General features: G+C 33.7%; 1 protein-coding gene across 1 annotated transcript; it reads left to right on the top strand.

Annotated features, from left to right (window-relative positions):
• The first annotated feature begins 15,107 nt into the window (after positions 1-15,107).
• On the top strand, positions 15,108-25,873 carry LOC126712763 (glutamate receptor 2.1-like). The gene is made up of 5 exons (XM_050412222.1): positions 15,108-16,470; positions 21,732-23,059; positions 23,311-23,623; positions 24,499-24,905; positions 24,991-25,873. The coding sequence occupies exons 1-5, from the start codon at positions 16,203-16,205 to the stop codon at positions 25,621-25,623; spliced, it is 2,949 nt and encodes a 982-aa protein (XP_050268179.1). The 5' UTR covers positions 15,108-16,202; the 3' UTR covers positions 25,624-25,873.
• Positions 25,874-26,019: the final 146 nt, after the last annotated feature.

The following is a 26,019-nucleotide window of genomic DNA, read 5'->3' as shown; positions in this document are numbered from 1 at the left end:
CCTAGGCCATGTTACTTGGAAAAATCTGTTTTGGTCAAGTCTTGGGCTAGGTACATGGAAAATTTGCCCTTTCCCAAGTCCTAGGTCATGCCACTTGGAAAATTTCTATTATAATCAAGTCCTGGGCTAGGTATATGGAAAATTTTCCCTTTCCTAAGTCCTAGGCCATGTCACTTGGGAAATTTCTATTATAATCAAGTCCTGGGCTAGGTACATGGAAAATTTTCCCTTTCCCAAGTCCTAGGCCATGTCACTTGGAAAATTTCTGTTTTAATCAAGTTCTGGGCTAGGTACATGAAAAATTTTCCCTTTCCCAAGTCCTAGGCCATGCCACTTGGAAAATTTCTGTTTTGATCAAGTTCTGGGCTAGTTACATGGAAAATTTTCCCTTTCCCAAGTCCTAGGTCATGCCACTTGGAAAATTTGTTCATGACCATTGAATTTTTCGATCTTCAGAAAAAGTTCCTCCGTAGCCCCTCGTTTTCAAGTGGGCTCACTGAACTGATTTCTTTTCTTTTCTTTAAGGGGTTGAGGATTTGTTTTCTTCTCCGAGGATCTTCTAAAATATCCTCTCTTGGCTGTGAACAAATCCTTTATGGAAATAATCTTCTTTTATAAGTCATCTAAGATTGCTCTCACTGGTGAACTAGTAGCTTGGAGCTCCACCAAGAAGATTCTGTTATGGTATTTTCTTCAAGTGGGGGATCCTCTTACGGGGATCCTGGAAGAGGATGGCTTCCTTTAGGCATGCTTGTTGAAGGCTGTCCTCACAAACCTCATAGTCTATTTCTTTACAAGGATCTCTACCGCTACTACTTTTTTAGAGATCTTCTCACTTAATAGGTACTTCTCTTCTTCGGAGAAATGGGTTAGTGAGTTTGTTACAGCTTAGCTCTTGATAGCTCTGGGGATCCTTCAGACCTATGTTGTACTGGAAAGTTAATATTAACTATCGGACTACTCTTCAAGATCGCAAGGGCTGATTGAGGAGGGCTTTTATTGGATGAGAGCTTGTCACCAATAGGATTTGGTGGGATGAAAAGTAATGATTCGGTTGTTGAGATGTATGACTGCCATACACGCCCTTTCTATGTTGGGATACCTCATTTCTGTGTCCTTCAATGCTTTGTATGCTTGGGATCAAGATCCCAGGTACAACAATAATGATTTTGCCATGGACTAGTACCTATATGGTAGGCGAATGACTCATGATCTGTTGAAGTTTTATGAAAGACATTTGGTTGCTCAATTCCCTATATGAAAACATTCCCCTTTTTCAACAGTTTGGATAGTCCACTAGTGACCAAGGCTGGTCTTGGTGTGAACTTCCTAATGTAAGAAACTCTTTCTAAGAAGCTCTTGAGTTCCCTGACCGTGGTATGTCTCTTTATGGTTGATATTGTTGTTGCCTTAGTTGGATTTATGAGGAGATCGATGTTGGGTAAAGGAAATTTATCCTTTGGACGCGCCTTATATAATTTGAAGGAGTTCACGCTAATAAATCTTCATATTTTTTTCAATAGCTCCACCAGTTGTTTTTTTTTTTTTTGGTACTGATAACTGACTGCTAATTAGGATAGGCCCTGGGTTCCTTGGGTCAGCCCCCAAGTTCACCTCTTTTAGTTTTTCCTTTGGTAGGATTTATGCCTTCCTTTCCATATCCGTAAGTTTCTCCAGGACCTTCATAAGCAGTATATTAGCCTTCCTCCTTTTGTCTTTTTTTGTCCAAGGGATCCCTCAAATCATGGGTATTGCTTCCTTCTTCTGGGATGGGAGCCTCTCGGGATCCTAGAGATGGAAGCCCCCAGGGATCCTAACAATGGGATATTCTCCAGCTGGAGCTGATTCACCATAAAGAATATTTTTTCACAAAGTTTACTTATTGCTGGATGAAAGGACTAAGATTGGTAGTGACTTTTGTGGGCTTCACATTCAATCCCTATTTCACGTACTAGTGGTACATTGAGAGGATTAGGCAATACTTGTGATGTCATGGTTGGCCTTTAGAGCGAGTTGTAGGTGTCCTCTAATGGTCTGTATATCTCCTCAAAATCCTGTTATTTCTATGGGTGAGCCCAATTATTGAGCTATAAGAAATGATAGATGCACTATATAGTTGTTGAGCTTTCAATAATATTGATTTTGTTGCTGACTTGCAATATAGTGTTTCTTTTGATTTTTCTTCAAAATATATTCAAGGGCCACTACACAATAGTCTTTAGCCCCCAAGACATGAGGAATCATGCTTGATCCACCTTCTCTTGGTGCTATTGTGGAACTTCTATCCATTTTCCTGATGCCTTCATTCTTTTTTTTTTTGGAACCATTTTACTTTGTTGGATCCGTGGAAATACTTTGCCTTTGCTGGAACCAATGATCTCCTAGGCTTTGCTGGAATTGAAGGTGTACTCAGCTTTACTTTTCTGGAGCCAAGAATCTCCCAGGCTTTACTTCCAGGAGTTAAGGATCTTGTCCATTTTACTAACCTGCACCATGTGATATTATTATCAAGTTGCTGCAAAATTATTTAGCCCCACATTGTGAGGCAATTTCTTTTGCTATGTAATTTACATTTCATCAAGCCTCTTTGATTCGCTTAATTTTCTTTCTTCTTTTTCCTTTTAAACAAATGAAACAATATCATGATTTTTTTTTTTAAATAAAGAAAATACATTAGCCCCCAAATGTGGGGCCATTGCTTTATTATGTAGCTCATACAATCTTCATTTCATCAATCTCTCTCTTTTTTTTTTTTTTTTTTTTTTTGCTCACTTCTCCTTTTTTTTTTTTTTTAGTAATGAGATAATGTTTTGATTGTTAAAATATTATTACATGACCCCTCTTACCCCCTTTTCGTAAAGAGTAGAATCCTAATGAGAAACAAGATTTTGCTTCTAGCTGAGTTTAATATTTATTTTCAACTTTTTGGTTGTACTCTATAGGTTGGTTGTACTCTCAAAACACCTTTAGTATTAGTTAAGTTTTTATGAAACCAGTAAGTTGCCTTTGGAGACCAATGGTACAAAGTAGTTTCACACCACCAATACCTCATTTAACAAGCATCTTCAAGTTTTGGACTTCAAAGTTTAGGACTAAACTAACTGCATAAATGCTAATCAAAATGACCAGCTTTCTTCTCATCACTCCCTCCTACCCTTTCTATTGCACAGGGTGTGGAGTCATTAGCAGCCAATCCCATGCCCTGTTCAAAACATTGTGAACTTTTGATCAATGTCAAAACCATTTAGCAACATGGTCTCAACCACCAATAAGCTGAAATAAAACAATATTGCAGTACCCCACCTCCAACACAAGGTTGAAGAATAAGTTGAGCTGAGCTAAGGGCTTGGCCACCAGGGATTCCAAGTCCTTGTGGAGCAAAGAGGGTCCAACCATTCAGCTCTTGGCCTTGATTGGTCCCAATCCAATCCTACACTTTTTGGTACTTTTGTACCTTATAAGAAGAAAGGGGCAAAAAAAAAAAAAAAAGAGGGCATGCCTTTCATTGTCAAACTAGATAATTTTGTCCCTTGAATCATTTTTTATTTTTATTTTTTATACTTCTCAATAGTATAAAGGAATTATCCAAGCCAAAATAATTTTTAAAATAAACATGAGTTTTTTGTTAAAAAAAAATTAATTATTTAAATATTTATTATTTTCGAAACTAATTAATTCAGCTGGGCAGTTATCTTTTATGAATATCTTTAAATGAGGGCCATTTAATTGGAGGATGAGTATGACAACTAAACTTATCTATGATTCTATATTGTGTAGAACAAGTGTCTACTTCTATTACTAAACAATACAATGCTTTTGCTTTTATGCAACATAGTGATAGCTATCCATTTGAAAACCATAGATTTCAGTCCATTATGTTCAAAATATAAAATGGAGAAAATAATGATGCATAAAACTTATCTTGTGTTAGGAAGTTCCCTAAAATTCCATATAGAGTCCCTTGGTAGAACGTTCGTTGGAGGAACCTGCACTTTTGGGATCTTGATGTTGAATGCACTAAGAGGAACTTTCCTTCCTCTAGGTGTTTCCTAGCTTTAGAGCCATGCTTGCGAAGGGACTTCTTTTTCCTTTTCCTTTTTCCCAATCCCTAGTGGAGTCGCCAAAATGTGAGAGTGCTTTTTTCTTAGCACACAGGCCCAAGTGGAAATAAGGATCCTGGGCCCTTTACTTGTTATTTGGTGGACTGGGCTTGGTTCACCGCAACTAAATGGGGGCTGATTATGAACTAAATTGTACGCAAGTCACATAAATCTCCTTAAGGCAAAAATGCGATTCCTCCTAAGTAATAAAATACCATTATAAGTGTTTTAGTGTCATAAAATGACCATTTAATAAGTAAAATAATTATTCATAAGATTCACAATGAGAAAGAGATTGAAATAGAATATTTAAGACTTATCTTTTATTGTATAAACATTTAAAAGAGTTCCTTCACTTGGTACCTCGGGCGTATTGTCGTGGGATCCTAGGCATATTATCGTGGGATCCCGAGACGTACTAGGCCTGTAAAAACCTAGAATGCTAATTCTTTGAATTATATGATCTTTCTCCATGTTTATTATCCAATAGAGTTTTGTCCTTTCCCTTTACCTCTATAGGTGCTACATAAAACACACTATACAGTACACATATCTTCAAATAATTGTTAGTTTCTTAGATTAGGATATATATTTTAATACATACATATATATGTAAATGAATTTCATGAAAATGATTTAGCCACGAGGATCCTGTCCCCAATTCTCACAGACTTAGTGCTTTTGCACAAGACTTGTGGGATTTGGAACTCAAGTCTGAGTGGCTTTGCTTGGGCATTGCCTTCCAAGATGGTTAGGTAAGAAGGATTTTTGTGGGAGAGAGAGATATCTGATATGTGTATGTTTTGGCATATGTTTCTTTGGAGGCTAAGTGTGTCCAATGCCCAAATTGAAATGAGGACCCCAGTAAAAGGACTCAGCTTTTGGCTGAGTAAAAGGAAAAATTAACAAGCAGGAATATATGTATTGAGCAGCAAGAAACAGTAAAGGAAAACAATATAATAAAGAAATACGTGAAGTAATTGTTAGAGATCCTCAGTCAATATGAGATATTTCATTATTTTTCTTAATTATGGATTACAATGTGCTCACTAAGACATGTTACAAGGTCCAAATAAGCTCAAAAATTATAGACTTAGATGACTATCTAAGCCTCTAAGACTTTCAAAGTTTGAATCCATTTGAATCCAAGTATGTTCTATAGTGGCTATTTCTGGGATACCGGACGCTGTTTTTTGCTTTCTTTGAGTTTTTGACAGAGTTTTCTCAACAATTCTTGTTCTGATTCCCTATTGTTGAATCCCCCTTCAATATTGGCTGTCTTCCCCTTTTATAGTGTCATTTTAGGGTTTTGATACCTCTGATTCTCCCATTTTGGCTCCCTGGGTACCAAAGCCACTGTTATGTTAGCCACTTTAATGGCTAGTTCTTTCCCTGTTTCTAATAGTTTTCATTTTTTAGTGTTGTTTCTCTAAAAGTCACTTGCTGACTTTCCATTCTATGAGCATCCTTGGGTAGCTAACCTTCAATCTCTCTTCTTTCAAGGTTTCTTACTTTTTAGACTCAACTTTTGGTTGTCTTTCCTTGTTGTCATTTTTCCCAGGTGAGTGGAATCCTTTTCTACTGGGTTGAAAGTTTTCCCAGCCACTTCCCCTTATAGTTCTTCATTTTGGGTTCCCCGAGGTACTAGCCTTTTGTTTATGAGTTGTCACTCTCCAAACCCTTTGGTTCTTTGCTGCACCACTGGGTGCTTGAGAAGGACATATATGTTCTTTGTTTCTTGTATTTCGTGGTACCCCTCTTGAGTTGTCTCAATCCCACGCCATGCTGCACGTCCTAAGGATCCCGAGCCTCTGGGTATCTCGACCTAGTTCTTTCACTAGATTTTGCTGGATTTTTTATGGTCTTTTTGCTAGAAATCTGAACATACATAGGGCCTTGATATTGATTCTTCTTACTAAATATCCTCTAGTCTTGCCCGAGATCCTTGCTGCATGTCCTCTGGTCTTGCCCGAGATCATTGCTGCATGTCCTCTGACCAAGGTCCTCTTCTTTTTTTCTTTATTATTTCTTTCTTTTTCCTTCTTTTTGGGATTTTGGGCCTTCATGGTTCTTCTTAACTTCATGAATTTGGCCTTTTTTTGTTAAGGCCCATGGACTTTCCTTACTTTTCATGGAATGAGCTTTCTTGTGAAATTTTGACCCCCAACAAACTCATTAACCGAATTTCTCAAGTGAAAATGAGTTAATTAACCAAAATTTTCAAGTGAAGATGATTCATTGTTTCTTTGAAGTTAACAAGTATACATATACTTTGGCTAGAAGAGGTTGTGTTTCTGATCAAGATTTTGTGTTTTTTGATAGTCCACTTATGGACTTAGGTATGTTATTTTATGATAACTAGGGGTTGTACTATGAGAGGATATGTTCTCTGAATTCTGATGTTGCTGTTTCTGTTCAGTTTATGAAAGTTAAATTTTACCACACCAAAAAAAAAAAAAAAAAAAATGCACAAGGAAAATTGAATGCTCGAAAAAGTGTGAAAACACAAGAGCTATTTAGACTCCTAAATTAAAGTTAAGGCTCGATTGATTTTACTCTAACTTAATACTAAGTGCAGAATAGAGTAAATACGAGCGGATAAACAAACAAGCTACTCTAACCCATAAACATTATAACACAGCAGTAAAATGAAAGGTAAAAGAGTGGGGAAGAAGAATGCAAACACAAGATAACACGCTGATGTGTTATCGAAGAGGAAATCGAAGAACTCGGCGAAAAACCTCTCCGCCGCCCTCCAAGCGGTAATCGATTCACTAGACAATCAGTTGGGATACATGAGTTAGCAAGAGACCCTCAAAGCCTAATCTATCTGATGTACCTAAACCCTCCAAGCTCCTACTCCAACAAGGCTTCTCGGAACCGTGTCTTGTCTAACTCTCTGGATCCCGCAACAAGCATCATGTTGCATCTGCCATCTTTAGCTTCTTCTAATGCTTCCCAGCAGCACCAAAACCTCACTTGACACTCTAAAAGGGTGTGATAAGTGTTTGGGCTATCAACCTCTTAATGATATGGAAATGAAGAGGTAGGAGTTGAGGAAAATCCACAAGTAATTGTGTAGAGGATTGTAGGTATAACAATCTCTAATTCTCAAGGTTTGTGGCTAAGGTTTTCTCTTTGAAGCACTTCTCGACTTTTGTGGGTAATGTAGGTATATATAGTGTGAGTACAGAAAGTATGTATTAGATACTCTAAAAGGGTGTGATAAGTGTTTGGGCTATCAACCTCTTAATGATATGGAAATGAAGAGGTAGGAGTTGAGGAAAATCCACAAGTAATTGTGTAGAGGATTGTAGGTATAACAATCTCTAATTCTCAAGGTTTGTGGCTAAGGTTTTCTCTTTGAAGCACTTCTCGACTTTTGTGGGTAATGTAGGTATATATAGTGTGAGTACAGAAAGTATGTATTAGATAGCACAGTTTGGCAAAACAGAATGTTTCACAAGTGTCTCATGAGAAGGTCTTACCTACGAGCTACTTGCGAAACACAGCTGTCTCCATCTGTCCTGACTTCGCATTCTAGTCATGTGCAGGGCACATGCATCATTTCACGAGATGCTTAGTCGCGAGCTACCCGCGAAAACTCTTCTGTCTTCAATTACTTGAGTCTTCACACACTCTCTCTCTCTCTATCATACAATCCTTACAATTAAATCCCACAATAAATACAGGGTATAAAAGATTGAATAAAATTACAATCAAATTTGGCAGGGAATAAAAGCTAACAAATCACATAGTTGTAAATTATAACTTAACAAAAACTATTGCTGGTACTACACTATTTATTTTTATTTTTTCCTAGTACGTAAATGTATACTAAATTTAGCACCAAATCATGATAGGACTCATTCTAAACACTTGGAACCCAGTTGACAATACTCAAAAGAAAAAAGAAAAAAAAAAAAACTAACTAACAAAAAAATTAGACTTTAATGTTATAATTGTAATACATTAACATAACTACATAAATGTATATTAAATTCAGCATCAAATCAATATCATAATTCATAGACTCTTTCTAAACACCCTGAAACCTACCGAAAATACTCAACATAAAAACAAACGAGAAACTAACTGACAAACAAATTAGACATTAATATTATGTTAGAGGCCCCCACAAACTCTTTGAGTTGGATACTCTAACAAATAACAAGTCATACTTTGTTTTTTCGTACCATAAATTCAGACCTGTTCAACAGCTATTATCGATCTGCAGTTAATCTAATCCGACTTGTTCTTGGCTGCTGAAGGACTACAGTAGAATTCGCCGTCCAAATGGATTAAAATGTGTTTTGGAAGTAAAGCATTAAGTTTGTCCCTAGAATAACTTGAAAGATTAGAAGATTTTACTTTTAGCATATTAGTTTTATTAAAAATTTTGAACTATTAACTTATTAAGGCAACAATTCAAAGCATGGATGCGCAGCCATCGAGATTGCAAATCGGGTTGAAATTCTAAAAATAACTTTGATGTCCAAAGGTGTAGCACACGATCTAGACACATTCTGCACAAAAAGCACCAAAACTCACATTTGATGGAGAGTTTAGAGTTTAGACTCTACTTGTGTCAAATTAACCAATTTAAGTCAAGTATAATTAATTAACCAATTATACTCGCACGACTAGTTATGGTTAATTTCAATTAATACAAACCAATATCGCGAATACAAATATATGCGCAAAAGTAAATAACAAAGTGATATGGTTATAAACAGAAAACTCTAAATAATGAAAACTCTCCAAGGTTTACCACTAACCCTCAAGGAAACATATCCAATATATATATGTATTTATATATATATATATATATATATATATATAAAATTAAAGTTTTATAGTGACATTGACATTAATTCTCTAGATGGATTAAGTAGTACTTATTGATATGGCCACATGCAGGTCCAAATCCTTGAATTGTTTTGCTGTGGAGTGTGGACTCTTTTCTCATGAAGGCCCTATCTATGACTTGAAGTACAGTCTCAAAGTTCTTCATAGTAGAAAAAATTGTGATTTGAGTGCATGAACTTCACCAAGCTCACAATATGCAGCCCTCCAAAAGTCTACATTGCATCCTTTATAAGTCCTTTCATACTATATCAACTAGGTCATGAAATACTAGAGATTGGACAACTCAATGGGCTTGATTTGGATTTTGGACTCGCGATTCTCGACTGAAAATTATTGTGGCCTATCTCAAGAGTTAGTTATTGGTGATGAGATCATCCATAACTAGCTCACATTTATCAGATGCTAGAATAATATAATTGTAACATATTAATCACACCCTAGATTTAATAAAGTAGATGTCTTTTATTTCAAACTACTTCCTAAAATCTAGCATTTGCATGTATTTCTTCCTACCAGTTTTTGAATATTACAATGAACTTGGCACATTTGCTAAAATCTAGCCTTGTGTCATGCATTTCACTCGATCTCATGCCACATCACCATCATGCCACATCACCATGCAATGTCATCATAGATCATTGTAATGCATTAAACTCTTGCATTAATAGTGAATTTTAATTAAGTCCTTTTATGTTTTTTAATTTTAGATGCATGAATTTGCATGTAATTAAATATAATTAACACAAAATTAGGGTATAATTGGAGTGATAGTTAGAACAAAATTGAAATACAGTTAGAATCTAATTTATATTCTTGATTGTGCTTCAATTTTAATATGTTATATATGATATGAAATACATTCTTATTTTGAAAAGAAAAATATCACCTTAGATTTCTAAAATGATGAAACTTCAACTTTTCCGAAGTGCAATCTACAAGAGTATATTATACTATTACGTACTCCCAAAGATTGGGAGGATTTATTTATTTATTTAAATACATATAAAAAAGTAGGAAATGATAGAATAAACATTGATTATGATTGAAGTGTGAATGACTATTGCCCCCTGGGTTAAACCTTTCAAATTTTAGGTAATGTTTTAGATGACACTTACCAAGAAATATTTTTCATTAAAGGTTGCTTGCAAAGTGAAGCTATGCTTGAGTGTCGTCATCGAGCATCGACAATGACTCGTGACAAAACAAGGAAAAAAAAAAAAAAAAACACACACACACAATAGGCGTGGATGGTTTTTAGACCAAACAACATTATCACAATCTATAGAATGGTATTAAATAACTAGTTTCCTGAAGATATAGGGTTTTGGTAGCCAGGTGGAGGAAACCAGCTCTTGCTTGGGATTCATGCTCAAGACCTATCATTTTGGTACTAAAGGAGCTCATATATGGACTAGTCTAAGTCAAATATGAATTGGAAACTCCCTCTAGCTAGGGGCTTTGTAGGGTGACCAAACTGGCACCTTCGGAGGAGAATCAGGAGATACAATCGATCTAGGCCAGTGCGAGACCAACAACAAGGATGGAGAAAACCACCACTAAGGGTGATCGATGAGAGTCTCTCTATGGGGACTGAAAAACCCTATAAAATGATAGAGTGAGACATACAAGAGCAATATTAGTAGCATAGCCGAGGGGAACTTTAGGCACACGTTAGCATGGAGGTGCTAATGTATGCCAAGATCCCCTTGAGTGAGTGAGAGAGAGAGAGATCTAAAAATTCCAGATAATTAGCACATGATAAAATTATTTGGAATAATTAGCATTATGTTTTAACTTAATTATTTGGTAACAAAACTGAGTTAGACTTATATATAATACATATATATATATATATATATTTAGAGTCAAGAACAAATTATACTTGGTGTAATTTTAAATAATATTACACCACTTGATAATTCTTTACTAAATTAATATTTTGAAAATTCTATAGTTGGATACATAGTCTCTATATTCTTTATACATATACTAAATTTTGTGTCAATCGAATGTTATTTACTATTTGATTCATAAACTTTTTTTTTTTTGGTAATTTTAAAATACATAAAATTTTATGCTAATTAACATTGATGATAAAATTTTATGATAAAGCTTAGAAACCAGCAGCTATACGTTTCCAACTCCAATCATTCGTCATGGTGATAAGGTTGATTAATATAAAAATAAAAATTCTGATTCTCGTGTGGACTGTGTCAATGACAGAGTAGTTTTTGTTTTTATTTAGTATTTATTCTTCAATTGACTTAATAATTAACTCTTATTCACTCACTAATTTATGAGTTTATGTCAAGAAGATGGACCTGGCTGCATCGATTGCCCCTCAGTTTATCCACCATTCTATATTTAATTTTTTTTTTTTCCCCTTACACTGACCTCTACACATACGACCATAAATATTTTATTTGGTCAAGGTAAACGGAGATGAAGAGATTTTATTTTTTATTTTTTTGATAATTTGGTGTAAAAGACAGGAGATGAATAGAACCTATTACTTTGCATTATGCTCAACAGGTACGTCCCAGTACTTTAAATGAGGAGGACACATCAGCTAACAAATATTCCATGCTATCCCATGGGATGAGCTTTGGCTGCCACTTAGCAATCGCTATTTATTTTTATATTATTTTTGAAAACTATGATAGAATTTTAATTTATGGAGTTTGTTTTATGATAATTGTTTTTTATCATTAAGTCAAAATGTCAATTAATTTTTGATGCAGGCAAGATTTAAACATTAAATTTCTTATTTTACGACAATAGAATTTATTAATTGAGAGATAGTTGAAACATTAAAATAGATAGCAAGAAGTGAAGCCTTTGCTTTGGCACAAGCAGGTGAACAAGAGGCAAAGATTGAAAATTTTCCCCAATAAGAAATATTACTGAGATTCAAAATTTTAAGCAAAAAGTCCTATGACACAATTGGTTGATGCCTATTGGTGTTTACAATGAAAATATTTAGGGTTCAATTTCCTCTCCCCTAACTTCAAGTTATCAACAAAAAGAAGATTAAGAAATATACATTTTAACTCAATCACCTATTAAAATGGAACATGACATTATTTTGAATCCTAAAAATTATAAATGGTTGATTTTATAATAAATTTTGTTGCAATTTTCCTCTCGATGTACAAAATTAAAAAGTTTATTTAAAATTCATAATTCATGGTTGCAAAAGTCAAAGCGTAATGTTAGGTATACTACCAACTTTTTTCTTTTTTGTAAAGAGAGATATTACAAATTTTACTACATAAGTATTATAAACTAAAGTGTTACCAGTAATAAAAAAGTAGTTCAAGAGAGATTGGAAAAACTTCTATGCTTGTGTACAAAACATAGCTTTCTAAAAGTCAAATGTGTCCTAAGATAGCTTTTCTACCTTGGCTTGAAAACCACGAAATCATAATGCATGCGATTGAAGAAACATAATTGAAAAAATGTTTTGGTAAGAATCTCTATGGGTCGAGTTATATGAATCTTCTTGATGCTTGAATTTTGACTTGTCTTGAACTTGAAATAGAATAATACCTTCAACAAAACTACAACACAATTTCAAAACTTCTTAAAACAACACACACACACACACACACACACACACACATATATATATATATATATAGACTTACAAGTATGAAAGGATTTCCCTTTCCTAGTGGCTGGACCCGAAAGTATGAGAGGTAGAGAGCTTGAGAAAGTTGAAAGAAGCTTCCTTCTTGCTTTTGGACCCGTAGGTGTGAGAGGGAGAGAAGAGTTGAGAGCTTTTCTTTCTTTTGGTGTTGGATTGTGGGTATGAAAGAGGGAGAGAGTTTCTTGAGTCTTCTAGTTTCTTTGAGAAAGTCAAAGAAGAAATAAGGTGCTGCCGTATCGGAACAAGGGAAGAAGAAAGAGACAAGAACAAAGAAAAATGAATAGAGAAAGGAGAATAGGAGATGAAGCTTATGGCGTAGCCAAGAAAAGATAAGGAGATTGACTTGGTAGGCACGTGTAAGCTAAGGAAAGAAAAGGTTATGACTTACCTTTTCAACTTTTAGCATTTAAAATTTACTCACCACCCCCCTATAACTTATATATTCTAGAAAGGCCCAAAGGACAATATAATTTCGCATATAAACCCTTACCTTTATAAAACTTAATTAAACACCAACAACTATATATCTAATAAGTTAACCACTTACTATAGTTTCGTACCTACTTAGTATATATTCATAATACAAATAGCCATTTCAATTATTTATAATCTTTACAATTCTTATTCAATGGCATTATAAAATAATATATTTATTAAATACTCTTATATTAATTTTAGAAAGTAAGTGGCTTAAAATATTAATAATACTTGACCATTTAAACAAATAGTTTAACTATACAGTTGGGTCAGGGTGTTACATCATGGGATGAAAACAAATATTGAATTTCAAAATCTACGAATCTCGATAGATCAAAAGGTATCAAGGTTCATTTAATTTCAATAGATTAAAGGTATCGAACCAAGTATCGAGATCTTCTATTCCACCTTTTCTTATACTGTTTCTTGAGTATCCTTCATGTCTTTAATAATATCACTTGTTACCACTTGTAAAAATACTTCATGATGTTCTTAAATACAAGTGAAGTGTATTTTCTCACAGGATATGTCAATTACATAAAAAAGGTGACCTTAATAGCTATGGCATCTGCTAAAAAAATTAACATGACTACATATTTTGAAAATTTAGCCATTAGATTGTATATTCTTTATGTTCTTATTGCACATTTCAAATTTTATGCCAATAAGATTTTATTTACTATACGATCTATAAATTAGTTTTTTTTTTTTTTTTTTTTTTTGCATAATTTAATACTACAAAAACTTGAAATTTAAATATTTAATTGATGACATAATTATTGATATTCGATCTTCTGAAAATTTTGCAAACATGAAGGATATAAGAATAAAATATAATTCAATGGTAGATTTGTTAAAATTCACATCCAATAAAAAGATATTAAGAGGAGTTTTAAACAAACTTTTTCCTTTTAGTATTTCCTATAAAAGCGGTTTCAAAACTTTTTAAAAATGATTTATTAAAGCAAATGCTTTAAGGGCATCCGTTACTAGTAAAACATTCATACCAGTGCATAAATGTCTATTAAATTGAGCACCAAATCATTATAAGACTCCTTCTAAACACTTTGAATTCAAAAGACAACACTCAACCAAAAAGAGAAACAAAGTAGAATTATTCATCCATATTCACTCAACATCAATATATCGTATAATATGTTCAATAATATTCTAGCGAGTTTCCAAGTTATTAAAAAAAAAAAAAAAAACATCCTAATGAATCATTTAGCATGATTTTCAAAACCGGACTGTTCAATGAACCGTTAAAGGGAGAGGTTCAAGATTTTGAAGGTCGGACCGAAGTCGAACCGTAATCGAACCGTGATGATGTCATAATTAATTTAATAATTATTTAAAATATAAATAAATATATTAAATTAATACAAATAGAAAAATAAAATAAAATAATCAAATAAAATATATTTTTCATAAAAATTCCATTATTTATTTAACATGCCATTTTATTAACAAAAACAAAACAATAGATGCGGTGATATGCACTTAGACATTTTGAACAAAAATTGAATAATAATAATAATAATAATAATAATATAAAAAGCTCTTTGTTCCATTCCATGTTGACAAGTCTTGGTTATAGTACAAAATTTTGAATTAAAGTAGCACTGTCCAATCAAAGCACGTGGGTGGGTGGGTGGCTCTACAACATTAAAGTATTGAAATGATATTTCTACAACATATTTAGTAATATTTTCATAACAAAATTTATGTGAAAAATTGTTATTAGTTTTAATTTGAACATACTATTGAAATTATTATTTTTACTCACCAATATTAACTAATAACAATCTGTTACTTAAAATTTATTCTGAAATATTGTGAAAATATTGTAGTAATATTTGATTGTGATTTTTTATTCTTTTTCCTTTCTTTCCTTGCATCCATATGGACCATACGTTTCTTTTTCTTTTTTTCTCTTGGTTTTTTCTCCTCCACACACGTATCCCTATCCTCATCCCCATCCCCACTCCTCTCATCTTATTTTTATTTTTCTATAACTCTTCCTCCACACAACGTGTCCTCTTACTCCTCTTTGCTTTTATTTTTCTTTCTTCATCTCTAGCTCTCTCTTTCTCATTCTCTTTCTCTCATACTCTTACCATGTCACACACACATTACTAGCGGAGAACAAAGCCAGAATTTAAAGCTATGAAGTTGGAGATGGCAATGGCAGAATTTAAAGCTTACTTCGCCCAAGAGAAGAGTTTTTGAAGAGAGGGAGCTGCATGATGTACTTTGAAGGGAGCAAAATTTAAAGCTTGTTTTTTCTATGTGTGTGTGTGTGTGTTTTTATTTTTTTATTTTATTTTTTTATATATATATTTTTTTAAGGTTCAGATTCAAAGGGAAGTAGGGAACTGTGAGAAGCGGTCTGATCACGGTTCTCAGAAACGTGAGGTCCAACTGCGGTTCGCACAGGTCCCTGCTTTTTTCCCGTAGAGCGGTTCTTAAGGTTAAAAGAACAGCAAAAAGGAGTGGTTCGAGATTTTTCCAGTCGAACTGTACGGTCCGGTCTGGTCTGGTCTGGTTTTCAAAACCATGTCATTTAGGTGTTGTAAACAGTACAACATCCACTTCTCAAATTTTTAACTTTAAATTCAAATTGCAAACAACTAAAGTGTTAAGCACGGTCTTTCACTCATTTGGAAAAAGAGAAAAAAAACATGTGAAAAAAAACAAAAAACAAAAAACAAAACTAAACAGTAATTTGAATATTAAAAGAATTTTTTTGATAATCTAGCTTGAATATTAAAAGAAAGGTCAAATAAGTTGGCAAACAAGTAATGAATATTAATACCATAACGAAATTAGAACGTAGAATGAGTTTTTTTCTTTTTTGTCTTGAACTAGAACTCTGCCTTGTCTTGAACTTCAAACAGACTTCAAACGCATTCCAGATACATATGGTCACAATTTGATAAGTGCCATGTATTCAACAAATAATATTCTCTTAGTTGGTTCTTACTTTGCAAAGATATTATAATAGGCTTGTCATTGTCACTTTTCAAAGTCTTACGTTTGACTTTCTGACCTTGTCCTATAAATGAGAGTAAGATCATGAATCTTACAAGGTAATTGAAAACATAATCATGAAGATCCCTACCAGAATCGCTTTTTCATTTCTGTTCTGCTTCATTATTCTTTCTAGAAGTAATTTCTTGGCCAAAGCACAAAACACGACAATCTCAGTTAACGTGGGTGTGATTCTTGACTTCGATACATGGACTGGGAAGATGGGTTTGAGTTGCATCAAAATGGCCCTTGCAGACTTCTATGCCTCCCATAATCACTACAAAACTAGGCTACATCTTCACTCCAGAGACTCCAAATGTGATGTTGTTGAAGCAGCTGCTGGAGGTAAATCTTCCTCCCTCTTATTCATCCCTATCTGTAGACTGTAGACTGTAGACTGTAGGTAAGGTCTTGTCTTAGATAGCTTTTTTTTTTTTTTTTTCAATCACTCTGCAGAATTTTCTTCTTACTGGATTGGAACACTTCGTAGTTGCAGCAATGAATTAATGGGGATTAAGTGATTAATAGTATGATCTATATCGTTAAACTTTCTCACCACTAGCACTAAACGAAAGCCATTACTGAAATTTGAATTAATAATTCCTTTTGTTATTACATTTTTTTTTGGTAAGGAACTTCTGTTATTCTATCTAGTATATAGCATTTTTGTAGATGATGGTTTCAATTTCACTATCATCAATTCATCAGAGGAGTTTATTGTCGATTCTCAAATTGTAACTTAGGAGAGGGTTTTGGAAAGAGAGCATATATTATAGAGAGAAGAGAGTGAACACAAGGTTTACGTGGTTCGGCCTAAACTTGTGTTATTTATTTTATCAGCATGAACTTGTTCATTGATTATTAGACATCAGGGACTAGTATAGCTGTCATAATCCTTATTAAATTTGTCAAGGGCTTTGCTAAGTACCTTATAACTCAATTGAGTGGCACCTTTATAATAGAGACATATCCAGGGTTTAAGTTTCCCAACTACAAATATCAATGCATAAAGAAAAAAAAAATTATCAAAAGTTTTGTAACTCAATTAATTGATACCTCCTCCAACAAAATAGCTAAGGTTCAAATATCTCTCCTCGTTATGGAGGAATTTTTTCTAATGCATTATGAGACCATTCATAAATTGATTTACGTGTCTTAATTAAACAAGTCACTTTTACTCATTAAAAACAATTATGTGGCATGAGTTCCAATTAACTTAACCTGTAAAGTATTTTGTTGTTGAATAAAAAATTTGGAGATTGAACCTCTACCTAGCTAAAAACCAATTGATGTATAGACATAGATTAGTTACAGTGTACTGGAGCTAACTCTTACTCCCTGGCTTAATGTTAAAAAACAATTATAATAAAACGAATATCATTGGTTGAAATATATATATATATATATATATATATATATATAAAAGAAGTTATATTACGGAAAAAAGTATGTATGAATAGTCTTTTTAATAGTTACATATTAGGTTGCTGGCATTTCCTCCAAAGTAAAGTTTTTCCTTGTAAAATTATCTCTTATGCCTAAAAATTAAAAACCCAAATAATCCAAGCTAGTCAACATGGAAATATGCAAATCACAAAGGGAAATTGCAATTTATCCACCTGTGGTTTAGCCTGTTTTAAAAGTGCCCACCCGTGATTTAAAAGTTATCACTTAACCCATTTGAGGTGACCTCCGTTAGACACCTGTTGCCCACCTTTGCCATTTCCATTAAAAAATCTCCTTTACTATATAAGCCACAATAGAAACAGAATTAGAAGCAACATATTGAAGAAACAACTTCTCTCTCACCATCTTAGAAATCAAATCTTTAAACCCAAATCCTATATTGTGACTTGAATCTTGTTCAATTAACACAGTAATTGGTTCCCTCTTGATGTATATACTACCAACATAAAGGAACCCAGACAACATGAGAAAACAAAAGGGAACCCATGTTTTTTTTTTTTGATTGAAAGGAACCTAGAAGATTCTTCGTCTTCTTTTGAAGCCATAGACAGAACAATATGTCAAATCCTAACAACTCACAATAGGAAAAACCATTACACTCACAAATCCATTAAACCCACAAAATTTGAACCCACCAACCATAAGGAAATTTAAACCAACCCAGAAAATTCGAACCCACAAATCCATTAACCCCAGAAAATTTGAATCCACCACTCTCCATTGCTTCGATCTAGACAATTAGGTTGCTCTGCTACTCAGCTGATCTCACGATTTCGTTTTTCTTGTTTCTTTGTTTTTGCTTCCCAGTATGGGGTTTTGGGCGGTAGCTAACAACGGTGGTGGTGTTGGAGGTGGTAGTTTGGTGAGGCTATGATTTGATGGTTCAGTGAGTTGGCTATGGTGTTGGATATATTTGATTGTTGGGTTTTTATTTTTTTGGCAGATTTTTTTTGTTGGGTTTTTCTTGTTTCTTTGTTTTTGCATCTCGGTCTAGGGTTTTGGGTGGTGGCTAATAGTGGTGGTGGTGTCAGAGGTGGTAGTTTGGTGAGGCTATGATTTGATGGTTCAGTGAGTTGGTTGTAGTGTTGGATTTGCTAGATTTCTAGGTTTTTTTTTTTTTTTTTTTTTTTTTTTTTTTTTTTTTTTTGTAGATTTTTCTTTTACTTGCAAATCTGGGTTTTTTTTTTTTAGAGAACCCACCAAAAGAGAGAGGGTTAGAGTTTTAGAGAGAGGGTTTTTTTTTTTTTTTTTTTTTTTTTTGTTGCTTTGTTTACCCTCTTTTGTAAAACTTTGTGCTAATTATGTATATGAAAAATGATTATCTTGACTTGTTTTTTGATATTTTTCTTTTATGTTTTATGTGAAGAAGAAGAAGAAGTAGAGAAAAGAGGAGAGAGACATAAAATATAATAAAAAAGACACATTTACCGGTATTTTTAATGATGAAAAGGGAGACGTGAGTTACAGAGGTCTAATGGAGGGCACCTCAGGTGGGTTAAGTGATACTTTTTAAAACACAGGTAGCTTAGTTAAAACTGACCAAACCACAGATGGGTTAGCTGTAATATCCCCAATCACAAATTCCCAAACGTTTAATAGTTGATGGGATGAATGAACACCCTACCCAACAACTTCAAACTTTTATTGGACCCCACATTCCAAACAAATTTGTTTGTAGTACTCCCTGTTAGGTTCTTGTGAGACTTGTGACCCTAGTGAGTGCCAACTATCGTTGTTGGCACTTTATTCTCTTGTCGACAATGAATTATATGCTTTAAGAGAACACATTTTACGATATTTTGACAAATGTTTCTAAGAAGCTTTTTATATAATTTCTTATTAAAAAAAAATGCTTTGTATATCATTCCATTCAATCATTGCCAGCTTGCCATAATTTAAAGGCCTAAAGCCATAAATTTAAATGAAGCATTTTATATTTAAATATTAATTAATTGATTTTATTTAACACTAACCAAATTGAGGTTAATTTGATGAATTAATATTAACTAATCTAAGATTAGTTTTTTTATTTATAAAGAAATATATATCACAGTTTAAGTATAAAATTTAACTAAAAAAATTATTATTATCTTAAAAAGAGGTTTTCTTTATCTTTAATATAAGACGATTTATGATTAAGTAAAGTTGAAATCTAATCTTCAATTTTATATTTCGGTGTTAAGAGAGATATATATATTGTTTGGTGTTTGGTTACATGAGAGACTAGATGGCTAATGTTGATAATCTAGTGTGTAAGATATTGATTTACAAAAATTAAAGTCTCAAGTTATATGGGGGAAAATAATGATGTAACAAATTGTGACAATTTTTTTTACCAAACAATTTAGGGTTTCAATTGGGTTATATTTTTATTGGTCTAGTATTTTGGAGGACATCTTAGATATGAGAAAAAGAAAATGCTAAAGCTATTATAAAATACTTAAAATTTGATGTTCAATGAATGTGATTGGTAAATTTCAACAAACTAATTAAATAATACACAAAATGGCGCATTTTTGTGGGAGGAACGAATCTTTCCCCAATTAGGTATTATCCTCTTTGGGAATGGGCCGGGCCAAGGACTGATGTTTATAAGTCGAGGGTGGGAGGCATCTCTCCCTGATCTGAGATTGAGCAAATCCGTGAGGGTCTTCACCCAAAGTGGACAATACCTTCTAAGTGAGAGGTTCATCCCTCTACAATTATTATTATTATTATTTTGGGAGAAACCGATAAGCATTATTTATGTGGGCACAATACATAGTTTGTTTGTTTGTTTGTTTTTTTTTTTTGGAATCTTACCCAAAACCATTATCATTATTAATGCGTTGTCAAAAAATACATAGCTGGATCTGAGTGTACAAAAAATTAAATTTAAAATTTTCAATTTCTTTTTCTTTTTCCTTTATTGTTTTCTATTGGAAAGAGAATGATGGGGAGAGGTTATGATTAATGTTTATCCCACCTCAATTTTGTTCCTCACATAGGAAGAGAAGAATCTCAGATTTATAAAAACCTTGTTGAACGGGACTTAATTAAGAAAAACCCGTGAACCAAATAGTTTTTTGGTCTATTAAAAATAACTAATTTTTTGGTTAGCATTTTTATTGTATTGAATTTGCAATCAAACCAATGAAAATTAATTCTTTCTTTCTTTTTTCAATTTAAGAAAATTGACTTTTTGAAACATCCATCTAGAAAATTATAACTTACACATTGCCACCACCAGAACTCAAGATTTATTTTTGTAAGATATATTATCCTTATATACTTATTTAATATTCTTTAAATATATTTAACGAAGGTTTATCTTGTTAAAACAAAAAAAGAGTAAGGTGACCATTGACACAATGGCCAAATCAATTATAATCATGAGTGTGTATTATGCTTCCATGAAGGCTCAAGTGTTATACGACCTGCAGTTTATAGTTTGTACATGTCTTTGCTACAAGTCGTTTAGCTTAGAACTGATATATCAAAGAAACAATTTAGTGAGACACGTGTAATCAGTGTATTATTTCATAGACATACATTAACCGGACCCTTATTTCATTAGTTAGTGGGATGTATAATTAAATTCGTTAAGTAGTCGTTAGTTAAAGAATCAGGTTTTTTTTTTTTTTTTTTTAATCCCAATTGTACTCTGCTCCTTGTATAACAAATTAGTGAGAATCACAGATAGTTTTCTCTGAAGCTTTGATTCCTCAATTTCAACATCCTTTACAAGGTGATCCATAATGTGTTGACATTAGTGCGATGCTCATAATTAGAGTTTCATTTAACTGTATATTTATCTTAGATCAACCTAGCTACTACTTGTTTGATATTGGACTCAGCGTAAGACCACACAAAACACACCCTTACAATTTATTTGAAATATTATGTGATATCACATGCTTCAACCCATTTGTTTGTTGTCGTTGTACTCCACTCCAGGTTCTTGTGAGACTTACCAAAGTGAGTGCCAACAATTGGTGTTTTGCATACAGAGTATTAGGTTTTACAAAGTCACGTTAATTGTTTAATTGCTAAAGTTTTCCATCGCTGATTATGAAATTCTACCTTCTTTTTTTAAGCTTCTGATAATTTTGAGTTTGACTGGTGAATAATACAAATTTCTCTTTGTTTTTGAAACACAGCTCTAGACCTGATTAAAAACATGGAAGTGCAAGCAATCATAGGTCCACAAAACTCTATGCAAGCCAACTTTATGATTGATCTCGGTGAGAAAGCTCAGGTGCCCATTGTAACATTCTCAGCAACAAGTCCTTCTCTTACTTCCCTTCGGAGTCCATACTTTTTTCGAGTAGCTCAAAATGATTCATCTCAAGTGAAAGCTATAAGTGCAATTGTTCAAGCCTTTGGATGGAGAGAGGCAGTGCCAATCTATGTAGACAATTCATTCGGGGAAGGTATAATACCCTACTTGGTTGATGCCTTGCAAAATGTTGATGCCCGTGTACCCTATCGGAGTATGATTTCTCCATCAGCCACAGATGACCAAATTGGTGAAGAACTTTACAAGTTGATGACAATGCAAACTAGAGTCTTCATAGTGCACATGTCAACCAATATTGGTTCTCGGCTTTTCAACAAAGCAAAAGAGATTGGGATGATGGGTGAAGGTTATATTTGGATAACAACCAATGGGATAACCAACTCTTTAAGTTCGTTAGAACGATCAGTCCTTGACTCAATGCAAGGGGTGTTGGGTGTAAAAACTTATGTTCCAAAAACAAAAGAACTTGAAAATTTTAGAGTTCGATGGAAAAGCAAATTCCAACAAGACAATCCAACCATTTTGAATGCTGAATTGAATGTGTTAGGACTATGGGCTTATGATGCTGCTTCAGCACTAGCCAGGGCAGTTGAGAAGGTTGGGACTACAAATTTTTACATTGAACAAACAACTGCTTCAAGAAACTTAACTGATCTTGAAGCCATTGGAGTCTCTCAAAATGGTCCAAAACTTCGTGAAGCATTATTGGGTACTAGATTTACAGGCCTAGCTGGAGATTTCAGTCTTGTTAATGGACAATTACAATCATCGATTTTCAAAATAATCAATATGAATGGCAATGGAGAAAGAGGGATTGCATTTTGGACGCCAAAAAATGGACTCAAAAGGGAATTGAATTCAAGAAACACAACTACGTCCAAGAAAAATCTAGGACCCATTATATGGCCAGGCGACTCAAGTTCCGTTCCAAAAGGTTGGGAGGTTCCAACAAATGGGAAAAAGTTGAGAATAGGAGTTCCAGTGACGAAGGGTTTTGGTGAATTTGTTAAGGTGACACATGATGCTAACAATAACAGAACACAGGTCACAGGGTACAGCATAGACGTCTTCAGTGCTGTCATGGAAACATTACCATATGCTGTTAACTATGAGTTCATTCCGTTTGCAAATTCAAGTGGTGGAAGCGCTGGTAGTTATAATGATTTGGTCTATCAAGTATACCTTAGGGTCAGTAAAAACTTTCGTCCTTCTATTTTTTAACAACTAGGGTTACATTTGAAAGCTCAAATCAACAGAGTATTAAATATAGGAATGTTTATACTATTCAAAAAGAAATTGACTACAAATTCTCTAACAGAGTAAATATACCATGCTACAATGCATAATAAAAGTATTTCCCATATAAATTTCGTTCTTTCTTGTTTTTTGTTTTATTTTAATTACCCCTTTTAATCTAAGCAAATATTTTACTTGGACAGAATTTCGATGCTGTGGTAGGAGATACAACAATCACAGCAAACAGGTCTAACTTTGTCGACTTTACATTGCCATACATTGAATCCGAAGTATCATTAGTAGTGCCAATCAGGGACAATGGGAGTAAAAATGCATGGATTTTCTTGAAGCCTTTAAGCTGGGACCTTTGGATAACAAGTGGGTGTTTCTTTGTCTTCACTGGCTTTATAGTTTGGGTTCTTGAGCACCGAATAAATGAAGATTTCCGTGGGCCTCCCTCACATCAAATTGGAACAAGCTTATGGTACTCCTTCTCAACCCTGGTTTTTGCACAACGTAAGTTCCAACCCTTCACATTTGCTTCATTATACCTCTAGAAACTTATTTCACAAAAACAAACACCACCATACACGATACACAGAAATAAGTGCTTAACTTAATCCTTCTAGTGCTCTCAAATTAGCATACAAGACTTAGTTATAGTCTTGTCTTCTATCTTACACATACAATACTAGATTCAATATCACCTTTTATAGGGACTAGTCTACTATGCTTTCTTATTTCTTTCCTTATCAATGTGATGCTAACAACTCTTAACAGGATTAATGCATCTTTTTATTATTGTTCTAATTGATATGATTCCAAAACCAGTAAAGAAACTTTTATAGTTATCAAATCATTGAATGGACTTAACAGTTTGTAACCAATATTACTACAAACATAATTTTCTTCCTCCTCTCTATTGTTCTTAACAATGTGGGGTTCCAAAACCAGCAAGAAAAAACTCAATATTATTGCGTCATGGACTGGAAGTTCACTATTTGTGACCTATATTACTACAAATAGGATTTTCCACAAAACTAAGAGAAAAGTTCCTCTGACATACTTTGTGACGATTCAAATGAGTATTCGCGTGTACATTTAGTTACATAAATTATTTAGAATTATATGATGACTTGTGTAAATGATTTAATAAGTTAACTACAAAAGTACAAGAATATGGTCATTTGAATCACCACGATCTCCTTCATCAAGTCCATCGAAGAAAAACTTTGTCCATATCATTTCTAAGATTCATTATTATCCATTATTATGAGTCAAAAAAGTGATAATATATTTGGATGAGTTGCATATCTTAAACATTGCATTAATTTGTTATTTATGATGCAATTAAGTTTTTTTTTTTAGAAATCTTTCACCTTAATTTACAGGGGAGAGAGTGGTAAGCAACTTGACAAGGTTTGTGGTGATCATATGGGTTTTTGTGGTGCTCATACTCACTCAAAGTTACACAGCAAGTTTGACATCACTCTTAACAATTCAACAATTGCAACCAACTGTTACTGATATCAACCAACTTATTAAGAATGGGGAGCATGTTGGCTACCAAGGAGGATCTTTTGTTTTGGGAATCTTAAAAGAAATGAAGTTTGATGAAAATAAACTTATAATATATGATACTCCAGAAGAATGTGATCAATTGTTGTCAAAAGGAAGTGCTAATGGTGGTATAGCCGGTGCTATTATTGAAACTCCTATGATGAAGCTTTTTCTAGGACAATATTGCTCCAAGTATACCATGGTTGAATCAATTTATAAAACTGATGGGTTTGGCTTTGTAAGCTCTCTCTCTCTCTCTCATATGTATGTGCGCACACTTAAGTGTACAGTTTCTCACATTGAATTTTTTTAATCATATGCAGGTCTTCCCAATAGGTTCCCCCTTAGTATCTGATGTGTCAAGGGCAATCTTAAATGTAACAGAAGGAAAGAAAAGGAAAGAGATTGAGAATGCATGGCTAGGGAATCAAAACAATTGTACAAACTCCAACAACCAAGTTTCTTCTGCGAGTCTTACCCTTGCTAGCTTTTGGGGCCTATTTCTCATTGCCGGGGTTGCTTCCTTACTATCTCTCATCATCTCCATGTCTATGTTCCTTTACAAGGAAAGACAACAAATCTTGATCCACTTTTATTCAGAAGGCTCAATATTGAGAAGAATTCATCACACCTTAGGAATCTTTGACAAAAAAGACCTCAAATCCCATACTTTTAAAAACATGGCACTGCAAGACGGAACTGGCATTGATAGTGTTCAAGTTATAAGTGCAAGTGAAGCCTCACCAAACAGTGAGTACACACCAAGTCCATCAAGCTATTCAACCCACACTGAACCCCCCTGCGATTGCTTGGGAGCTTTTGGAACGCCTCCTAGAGAGTATGGCGATCTTAGTCCAAACGGTCAAGCATCTCAATTAGCACCAGTTATCGAGCTAATTAGCTACCCAAATCAAGAGGGAATAACAACCATAGAAATAGCTCATGAAAATTGTTAATATGCATTTTATGTCTTAGTTGACAGTAACATAGTAACTCGTAGCATACACTCAATTAAAGGTAGTATAGAGGTAGAAAACTGAAGGCATCCATATGTAAATTTGCTAAGCTGAAGCTTGTTCACAAGCCTTGTTCAGTTGATTATGTAACTCAATTCATAAGCCTAATTCAATTTTTACTTATGTATGTATTTGACATTTGTGAATTTGTATTGGCAATTTTTTATTCAAATGGCAAGATACAGGTGTTAACTAACGTATCAGACCAAGCTTGGATCTGTTCAACCATGGTTTGTTAAATAATTGAACTTTAAAATTTAACTCAAGTTTTATTTTTTAACTAGTCACGGATCCATGTAATACGTGAGAATAAATAATAATTTTGTATTGTAATAT

This window comes from Quercus robur, chromosome 2 (genome assembly GCF_932294415.1).
Source record: "Quercus robur chromosome 2, dhQueRobu3.1, whole genome shotgun sequence".
NCBI lineage: Eukaryota > Viridiplantae > Streptophyta > Magnoliopsida > Fagales > Fagaceae > Quercus > Quercus robur.
Note: the sequence above shows the minus strand (reverse complement) of the source record. Positions and strands in the feature narration are given on the sequence as shown.

What these genes read in the sequence shown, in the direction of transcription:
- LOC126712763 (XM_050412222.1), top strand. Translation starts at nt 16,203, where the DNA reads ATGAAGATCCCTACCAGAATCGCTTTTTCATTTCTGTTCTGCTTCATT. An exon ending in AACCCTGGTTTTTGCACAAC is followed by an intron (nt 23,624 to 24,498) that starts GTAAGTTCCAAC and finishes CTTAATTTACAG; the next exon opens with GGGAGAGAGTGGTAAGCAAC. An exon ending in AAACTGATGGGTTTGGCTTT is followed by an intron (nt 24,906 to 24,990) that starts GTAAGCTCTCTC and finishes AATCATATGCAG; the next exon opens with GTCTTCCCAATAGGTTCCCC.